Source organism: Montipora foliosa, chromosome 3 (assembly GCF_036669935.1).
Source record: "Montipora foliosa isolate CH-2021 chromosome 3, ASM3666993v2, whole genome shotgun sequence".
NCBI classification, from domain to species: domain Eukaryota; kingdom Metazoa; phylum Cnidaria; class Anthozoa; order Scleractinia; family Acroporidae; genus Montipora; species Montipora foliosa.
In genome coordinates, this window is record NC_090871.1 from 65379112 (window position 1) to 65389111 (window position 10000).

Consider the following 10000-nt stretch of genomic DNA (forward strand, 5'->3'; position numbering starts at 1 on the left):
GATTTTGTGTTTTCTCTCATGATGTGAGGAGAAGTCTAGATATCTATCAGTGTGGGTTGGTTTTCGATAAACGTCAATGACAGCAACACCATTTTTTCTTGACACTAAGGTGTCAAGGAAGGCAATTTGTCCATTGTTCTCTTCTTCAATGGTAAATGTGATCTTAGGGTCGACAGCGTTTAAGGTGTCGTGGAAGGAATGGACAGCAGCTTTCTTGATGACAACAAAGCTGTCGTCAACGTATCGTTTCCAAATCCTTGGCGGAACAGTGGCGGAGCTGATGGCTGACTCTTCTATCACTTCCATACAGAGGTTAGCGACGATAGGGCTAACAGGGCTGCCCATGGCACAACCATGAATCTGCTTGTATGTGCGATTATTGTAGACAAAATAGTTGTTTGAAAGAGTGAAGTCAAGGAGAGAGATGATGTCGTCGGTAGAGAGGTTTGTTCTGGTCTGTAGTGTGTTGTCACAGTTCAGTTTATTGCGGATATAATCGCAAGCTTTATTCACTGGGATAGCTGTGAAAAGGGACACCACGTCAAATGACACCATGACTTCGTCGTCCAAGATTTCGATGTTAGCTACTTGTTTCGCGAACTGGGAGGAGTTGAGGACAGAATAACCATTAAGGTTCTGTATCGGAGAAAGGATATCTGATAGAAACTTGGATGTGTTATAAAGGGCGGAGCCGATACATGAAACGATTGGTCGAAGAGGGCAGCCAGGTTTATGGTGTTTAATAGAGCCACGAATGGCAGGTAGAGAACCATCTGTGGAATGAAGTTTGCGATAAGTAGCTTCGTCAATCTTATTTTCTCTTTTTAGAGCGAGGAGCTTGCTGTTCAGTTCTCTTTCAATTTTTAACCAATTTTTAACCAGAGAACGTCTTTCAGATTCACAACATGTCTCATCCTGGTTACGGTGCAATTTTTAAAAGTATCCATACTGGTAAATCTCTACGGGGGAAAACTTTAAGGGAAATTGACTAAGTTTCGTTTTCTAACTCGCGTTCTATAAGTACGTTGTTCGTAATAACTCTAGGGAGCCACCTTAAATTAAATGCTATAGCCCTGTAAAAAAAAAAAGGTAAACCTTTAACAAGAATAATGAAGTTAGAAAAAAAGATCTCATACCGCAAATTACATGATTGTATACGACTGACAATTGATTCCTTCTTGTAAAATGCTAATTTCTGTCACTTTAACGAAAGTAATCAATGCAGAAAATGCCTGAGAAAGCTATTATGGACGTTTGTAAGTAGAGACCCAAACTTATGAGTCTACTCTTCACACACTTTAATTGTAATAGAAATGATCAGCGATTTAGGGGAATCACTACATGCATCATTAAAGTATATGTACTGTATTTTTTTTAGTTGCCATGAAAGAGTATGAAGAGACACTTCTAAAAAAAAATCTTTGATGGGACAGCAGGGAAAGGTCCTTTACAGCAGATAAAAATGCTTAGCATCCAATTCTGTCTCCTTAACCAGTTATGGTTTGATTTGGGGATCTCTCTTTGCAGACTTGTTATACATGTAGTTCTGTGATTTATCTGAAACGTTTTAAAGCTTTTTTTGTTTTTACTGGGTCCCAGTCGGAAAGTGGGTGGGATTTGTTTATTTATTTTATTTTTTTTTATTTTTTTTCCGTGTCGGTAAAAGTCTTGCTGTCACTCCCCTGGTAAGTGGTATCTTTGTGCATAGAACCTTCTGCGCGTATTTTCTTAGGATGGAGAGGGTAGTGGAAATGCGTAGATTTCTCTGGTGGACACAGGAGAATCATTAACTTAGCCTGCAATGGCGTCGAAAGTCATGTAACGCGAATGGCGTTTTAGTGGATCCTTAAACAAAATATACCCTTATGGAGCTCAATAATGGAAAGTCAGTTGGATAAACTAGGCAGGCGGTGAAAAACCAACACCTGGAATCTCAAAAGCGACGAGTAATGGACTTCGACAACAATCTGTCGCCCGTCGAGCAGAAATCAAAGTGAGCTGCTTTTCTAAAATAATATTTACCAAGTCTGCTGTTATGTAGAACACTGAAACCAAATGGAAAATTCTCTGGTAACTTATGGGTTCAGCAAAGACAGAGAACGAATCGAACAACTTAAGTGGATCTGTGATCAACTCTGCACAGTCTTCAGGTAATGTGACAGCCAAGAATTATTTGAAAGAAGCTTGTCGTCTATTTTGTGCTTCATTATTCAAGGAAACGGTTCTTCATGGAAACGGTTTGATCCTGAAATTTTAGTTTGTTGTAATATTGCGCATATTTGACACGATTGAGTTTTTTCTCTTCACGCACGCAATAATAGCAAATATGTTGTTTGTTTCAAAAAATTGTTCGCTGGAAAAGGTGGCCTTTATGAATTCATCATGTTTTATTATATGTGTGCTGGATAGTTTTTTTATGGCAATAGTAAAGCATTTTCTCGTTATTCAAGGAAAATGTTCTTCAGGAAAGGGTTTGAACCTGAAGTACATGGTAATTTGACACGATTGAGTTTCTTGTCTTCACGCACGCAATGAAAGATATTTCTAGTATAACTCTGTAAGCAGGAAAGGTTTCATGAAAATAAACAGGTCTGTTGGAAGCGTGGTTGAGTTTCAACAAAATGAGCCCCAAAATCAGCAAAAAATTGTGACGCCGGTGAATAATAAAGTAGCTGCTATTTCCAAAATGATGGAATTACCTGGTGATAAATAACCTCGTCTTGGAGAGTAAATTTTTGACTTTGCAGAAACAATGGTGGGCGATTGTGATCTTTGTTTTGAATTCGCTCATTTATTGTCAAACTTTATAACACTTGACAGAAAAAGAAACTTACGAAAACCCGATATCTTGCCATCATTTGACACAGATGCTTCACTGTTTGGCAAGTAAACATGCCGCGGTAACTTACTAGTAATCACGGCGCCCGCTGAATTCCGGCGATGTCACTTTCGATTTTGCGATTTATTTGTGCAGCCAAAACGTAATAAAACAATATTGAACGTAGCAAAAATCTCCCAAAATGTTTGTGGCTGATCGTAACTGTTTATATTCTATATTCACGGCTCAAAATTAATGTTGTTTTCATGTCGTAAATATGTTATTCTCGAGCGACCGTCCTGGAAACTTCCTTCTGCTCTTTCTGAAAACTGTGTATCAATATTTATTTACTTTTGCATCAATATTTGTTTTTGCATAAAGCAAGCTAACAAAATCTGTACCTTGCTAAGTTCACATTTGTTAGGGTTAATAGTATTTTCGGTCCAATGCTTCTGTTTTACGAAGGCGTATATGTTGTTGGTCACCCATCCACACACTAATCCCGCCGGAGAGGGATTAACTTCAGTAATTTAAAACTTTAGTATTACAAAGCTGTCAGATGCTCAGAGGGCACGCTTAAACTTGTGGTGAAAAGAAGTTTATCAACATGTCAGCCCAGAAGCCAATGTTTCTCACTTCCCATTTATTTTCTTCAATCTTTCTGGGTTCAGTTATTTGCTAGTAACCACATGTCTTCTCAGGCTATTTACCCAAGGCTTCTACCATGGCACTACAATGATAGACAATACCAAAACAATATCGTGCACTGTTGGAGCTACATATTACGCAAGTACAGATTTTTTTCGTCGTACGAACGTGTGAGAACCTGTGAGCCAACGGGCCTCTGCTGGTATGACTTCTGGGTGACCCCTCAAATGGTCTTAATGACCCCCCAACTTGAAAAAATTGTCTGGAACGGTGCACGTACCACAGGCAACCCAGTGTACCCTCAGGGAGGGTCTAGTTCAATTAAATGCAAACTTATAATGTTGATTTTCTTCACCACGGTTGGAACCACGAGTGCAACTATTTGTGCTAAAAAGTTTAAGAGAATGGTGTTGTTATTGCAAACCAAAACTCGATCGAATCCACCTCGGACAGGGATAATTTTGGCTGGGATTCCAAGCGTAAAACTAATAAATGGTATCTCATCTATTCATAGCCACTGTTGCTTTCCGACTTTCTTTTTGTTTAGTGGTGGGAATTTGCTTCAGAACACAACCAACGAATTTGGCGCGTAAAGTAACCGTTGCTGAAGGTATCATATTACTTTCCAGTAAATTAGTAATACAAGGGAGGCGCGGTGGCCTCATGGTTAGTGCGCTCGACTCCGGATCGAGTGGTCCGGGTTCGGGGCCTGGCCGGGGACATTGTGTTGTGTTCTTGGGCAAGACACTTTACTCCCACGGTGCCTCTCTCCACCCAGGTGTATAAATGGGTACCGGCGAATTTAATGCTGGGGGTAACCCTGCGATGGACTGGCATCCCATCCAGGGGGGAGTAGCAATACTCCTAGTCGCTTCATGCTAAAGAAACCGGAGATAAGCGCCGGCCTGATGGGCCCCCTAGGCTCGTAAGCAGACTTTACCTTACCCAAATTAGTAATACAGGCTGAGAGGGCTGCTCCTAATGCACCTTTCTGCCAAGTCTGAGAAAAATCGGGTGCAAACTACTTAAGTTTTGTTTTTCTTTTTTCAAAAAAATGGTTCAAATGCTGGGTGACCCAGGCCTTAATTTACTTGAGCCACAACATCACTAAGGACATGCAACTAATTGCTATCGAAACAATATTTTCCAACAGACTCTATCCGTAAGGCAGGTAAGGCCAGGGAAGCTTTTTTTTTTAATTTCAAAAGGCAGGACAATTGATCCCAACGGTCTTAATATCCGCCAAGAAACGTATAAGATTTCAGTTTATTATTTACAGTCTTTTCCGTTATTTTTCCGTTACTCTTAGCATTTGAATTCAAATTTGTTGTAACTACCGTATTTTATCACATTTTTCCAGTATTACGTCAACATCCACTTACTATATATGTGTACAGAAAAGCAATCCAATGTAAACTCTCATTGTACCTGAAGAAGGCTGGTTTCGCCAGCCGAAATATAGTACACCCCTAAAATCAAATCTACGCTGTACCGGCTCTTGCTTAAAATATTTACCTTCTATATAGCCCATACATGGGGGTACCCCCGACCGGGCTTTACAGCGAGTAGACATTAATAAGGGTTTGTTATGGCTAAAACTGATTGAGTGCATTCATGGTCATATTGCTTTGTGACTTGCTCAATTTTGAACGTCAGCGGATTCAAAAGTTAAAATCTTCTTCCTTCAGGAACAATTCCAGATATATCATTTACTTACTTTCTCTATGGTTAAGGAAAGAATGGAGGGAAGTATGTACAGTTGGATCACACAAGAAACAAACACGGCAAATAATTTATTACACCCCTCAAGCTAATGTTACTTATTACCTTGCAACGGCAGACAAATAACTTATTACATCCGGCATGCTAATATTACTAAATACCTTGCAATGTTCCTCTTCAAAACCTTCTGAGCAGGAATACTGAATCCGGCTGAAAAAGAGTTAAGGAATAAATAAGACCGGTGGATCATTTAGATGCATCATTTGCAAATGATCATGAATGACAGTGGTCCCTTCAGAAAATAAACTTATAAGGAATTCTGACATAGTCACTAACTTGATCCAAACTGGGTAAAGAGAAAACAACAAAAAGTAACGCAAAATTCATCAGAACTGGTTTATCACACATAAATTACTTGTTTGTGTTATTAAGAAACGAGTAACAGTGAGCAACTTACCAAAATGGATCTAATCGATGCGAGGTCCTCCACAACAAAAAATGACTCTGCAAAAATTTGATGAGTTAATGTGGTTATCCATGCAATATCGAATCTTGTAGGAAAACGTTTAACTTTCATTACACAAATCATTTATGCCTAATATGCAAAAAGAGTGGAACTGGAGCGGAAAGCTGAAAAGTTCTGAAGAGAACGGATCGAGGTGAGATGAGTGTTCATCATTGCTCGGAACAACTCAAAATACATGGTTTCGTTCGGCGAGGTTTAAAGTTGTAATGAGAACGCATACATTATACATTATACGAGGCTCTGGTCTTGCTTAGCTTTATGTAAGACTTTAAAGCGAGTAGACATAAAGAGTTTGTCATGACTAAAACTGATTGAATGCCCTCTTAATCGTCATTTGCTTTGTGACACCCTCAATTTTGAATCTAAGCGGATTCAAAAACTAAAAACCCTCTCTATTCAGGAACAATTCAAGATACATCATTTACTTACTTTCTCGATGTGCAAGGAAAGAATGAAGGGCAGTATATAGTTCGATCACACAAGAAACAAATAATTTAGCACCGTGACCCCTGAAGCTAATTGTTACCTCTTACCTTACAACGACAGACAAATAACTTATTACACCCAGCAAGCTAATATTACCAAATACCTTGTAGTGTTCCTATTCAAAACGCTTTCAGCAGGAATACTGAATCTGGCTGAAAAAAAATTTAAGGGATAAATAGTACTGGTGGATCATTAAGATGCATCATTTGCAACTGATCATGAGTGTGACGGTGGTCACTTCAAAAAATAAACATGTAGGGAATTCTGACATAGTCACTAATTTGATCCAAACTGGGTAAAGAGAAAACAACAAAAAGTGACCCAAAATTCATCAGAACTAGTTTATCACAAATAAATTACTTGTTCGTGTTATTATGAAATGAGTAACAGTGAGCAACTTACCAAAACGGATGCTAATCGATGCGAGGTCCTCGACGACAAGAAATGACTCTGCAAAATTTGATGATTTAATGTGGTTATCCATGCATTATCGAATCTTGTAGGAAAACTTTTAACTTTCATACCAAAATTCCCTTATTCGTAGTATGCATTAAAAATGTAGAACTGGAGCGGAAAGCTGAAAAGTTCTCAAGAGAACTAACAAATGGAGCAGCAAGGAGAAGTCATTTCATACTCGAGCAAACTGCGCAACTGATCAGTAAAGCAGTCCAATTTGAACTCTGATCGAGGTGAGATGACTGTTCCATTGCTCCGAAAAACTCAAGTAATGGTTTCGTTTGGCGAGATTCAAAGTTGATGAGAACGGATACATTATACGAGGCTCCGATCTTGCTTAGCTTTAAGTAAGACTTTAAAGCGAGTAGACATTAAGGGTTTGTTATGGCTAAAACTGATGGAATGCATTCTTCGTCGTCATTTGCTTTGTGACACCCTCAATTTTGAATCTAAGCGGATTCAAAAACTAAAAACCCTCTGTGTTCAGAAACAATTCAAGATACATCATTTACTTACTTACTTTCTCGATGTGCAAGAAAAGAATGGAGGACAGTATATACATTGTAGTTCGATCACACAAGAAACAAATATTTAGCACCGTGACCCCTCAAGCTCATTGTTACTTATTATCTTGCAACGACAGACAAATATCTGATTACACCCAGCAAGCTAATATTGGGAAATACCTTGCAATGTTCCTCTTTAAAGCCTTTTAAGAAGGAATGATGAATCCAGCTAAACAAAAAATTAAGGGATAAATATTACTGGTGGATCTTTTGGGTGCGTCATTCCCAACTGATCATGAGTGACGGTGGTCACTTCAGAAAATAGAGTTATAAGGAATTCTGACATAGTCACTAACTTGATCCAACAGTGAGTAAAGAGAAAACAACAAGTAACGCAAAAATCATCAGCACTGGTTTATCACACATAATTTACTTGTTCGTGTTATTAAGAAACGAGTAAGAGTGAGCAACTTACCAAACTGGATGCTAATCGATGCGAGGTCCCCGACGACAAGGAATGACTCTGCAAAATTTGATGATTTAATGTGGTTATCCATGCATTATCGAATCTTGTAGGAAAACTTTTAACTTTCATAACAAAATTCCCTTATGCCTAGTATGCAATAAAAATGTAGAAATGGAGCGGAAAACTGAAAAGTTCTCAAGAGAAATAACAAATGGAGCAGCAAGGAGAAGTGATTTCATACTCGAGCAAACTGCGCAACTGATCAGTGAAGCAGTTCAAGTTGAACACTGATCGAGGTGACTCAGAGATGACTCTGTTCCATTGCTCCGAACAATTAATGTAATGCATGGTTTCGTTCGGCGAGGTTCAAAGTTGTAATGAGAACGCACACATTATACGAGGCTCTGGTCTTGCTTAGCTTTAACTAACACTTTAAAGCGAGTAGACATTAAGGGTTTGTTATGGTTAAAACTGATTGAATGCATTCTTAATCGTCATTTGCTTTGTGACAGCCTCAATTTCGCATCTAAGCGGGTTCAAAAACTAAAACCCTCTGTGTTCAGGAACAATTTAAGATACATCATTTACTTACTTTGTCGATGTGTAAGGAAAGAATGGAGGGCAGTGTTCATTTCCATCACACAAGAAAGAAATAAGTTATTACACCCCTTAAGCTAATGTTCCTTATGACCTCAAAACGACAGACAAATAACTTATTTCACCCAGCAAGCTAATAATTATTACCAAATACCTTGCAATGTTCCTCTTTAAAACCTTTTGAGCAGGAATAATGAACCTGGCTGAAAAAAAGAAATAAGGGATAAATAATACTGGTGCATCATTTGGGTGTGCATGTCATTCGCAACTGATCATGAGTGACGGTGATCACTTCAGAAAATAAACTTATAAGGAATCTGACATAGTCACTAACTTGATCCGAACTGAGCAAAGAGAAAACAACAAAGAGTAACGAGAAAGTCGTCAGAACTGGTTTATCACAAATAAATTACTTGTCCGTGTTATTAAGAAACGAGTAACAGTGAGCAACTTACCAAAACTGATGCTAATCAATGCGAGATCCTCGACGACAAGAATTTGATAAATTAATGTGGTTATTCATGCATTAATTATAGAATCTTGTAGGAAAACTTTGAACTTTCGTAACAAAATTTCCTTATGCCTAGCATGGAATAAAAATGTAGAGCTGGAGCGGAAAACTGAAAAGTTCTCAAGAGAACTAACAAATGGAGCAGCAAGGAGAAGTGATTTCATACTCGAGCAAACTGCGTAACTGATCAGTGAAGCAGTTCAAGTTGAACACTGATCGAGGTGAGATGAGTGTTCCATTGCTCCGAACAATTAAAGTAATGCATGGTTTAAATCGGCGAGGTTCAAAGTTGTAATGAGAACGGGTACATTATATGAGGCTCCGATCTTGCTTAGCTTTAAGTAAGACTTTAAAGCGAGTAGACATTAAGGGTTTGTTATGGCTAAAACTGATGGAATGCATTCTTCGTCGTCATTTGCTTTGTGACACCCTCAATTTTGAATCTAAGCGGATTCAAAAACCAAAAACCCTCTGTGTTCAGAAACAATTCAAGATACATCATTTACTTACTTACTTTCTCGATGTGCAAGAAAAGAATGGAGGGCATTATATACATTGTAGTTGGATCACACAAGAAACAAATATTTAGCACCGTGACCCCTCAAGCTCATTGTTACTTATTACCTTGCAACGACAGACAAATATCTAATTACACCCAGCAAGCTAATATTGGGAAATACCTTGCAATGTTCCTCTTTAAAACCTTTTGAGAAGGAATGATGAATCCAGCTGAACAAAAAATTAAGGGATAAATGATACTGGTGGATCATTTGGGTGCATCATTCCCTTTTTGACTGATCAAGAGTGACGGTGGTCACTTCAGAAAATAGACTTATAAGGAATTCTGACATAGTCACTAACTTGATCCAACAGTGAGTAAAGAGAAAACAACAAAAAGTAACGCAAAATTCATCAGAACTGGTTTATCACACATAATTTACTTGTTCGTGTTATTAAGAAACGAGTAAGAGTGAGCAACTTACCAAACTGGATGCTAATCGACGCGAGGTCCTCGACGACAAGAAATGATCCTAGAAAATTTCATGATTTAATGTGGTTATCCATGAATTATCGAATCTTGTAGGAAAACTTTTAACTTTCATAACAAAATTCCCTTATGCCTAGTATGCAATAAAAATGTAGAAATGGAGCAGAAAACCGAAAATTTCTCAAGAGAACTAACAAATGGAGCAGCAAGGAGAAGTGATTTCATACTCGAGCAAGCTGCGCAACTGATCAGTGAAGCAGTTCAAGTTGAACACTG

At 38.4% G+C, this 10000-nt stretch overlaps 2 protein-coding genes across 8 annotated transcripts in view; both read right to left on the reverse strand.

Annotated features, from left to right (window-relative positions):
* LOC137997969 (tetratricopeptide repeat protein 28-like) overlaps window positions 1–10000 on the reverse strand; it is a 42287-nt gene that overhangs the window by 31386 nt on the left and 901 nt on the right. For 2 of the 7 annotated variants that reach the window (XM_068844319.1, XM_068844321.1), the window contains exons 2-10: window positions 9720–9767; window positions 9417–9465; window positions 8380–8428; window positions 7638–7685; window positions 7343–7391; window positions 6603–6650; window positions 6304–6352; window positions 5646–5692; window positions 5350–5398 (exon numbers count right to left, since the gene is read on the reverse strand). The gene's annotated coding sequence lies outside the window, so the exon portion shown is untranslated. Of the gene's footprint in view, window positions 1–5349; window positions 5399–5645; window positions 5693–6303; window positions 6353–6602; window positions 6651–7176; window positions 7255–7342; window positions 7392–7637; window positions 7686–8379; window positions 8429–9250; window positions 9310–9416; window positions 9466–9719; window positions 9768–10000 lie in introns of those variants that run through there. The other 5 variants (XM_068844320.1, XM_068844322.1, XM_068844323.1 and 2 more) reach the window with 5 other exon arrangements.
* LOC137996234 (uncharacterized) overlaps window positions 1–10000 on the reverse strand; it is a 21465-nt gene that overhangs the window by 1658 nt on the left and 9807 nt on the right. The window contains exon 2 of the mRNA XM_068841649.1: window positions 1–915. This exon is cut by the window's left edge and continues 558 nt beyond it. Coding sequence (XP_068697750.1) covers window positions 1–915 — 915 coding nt within the window. The remainder of the gene's footprint in view (window positions 916–10000) is intronic.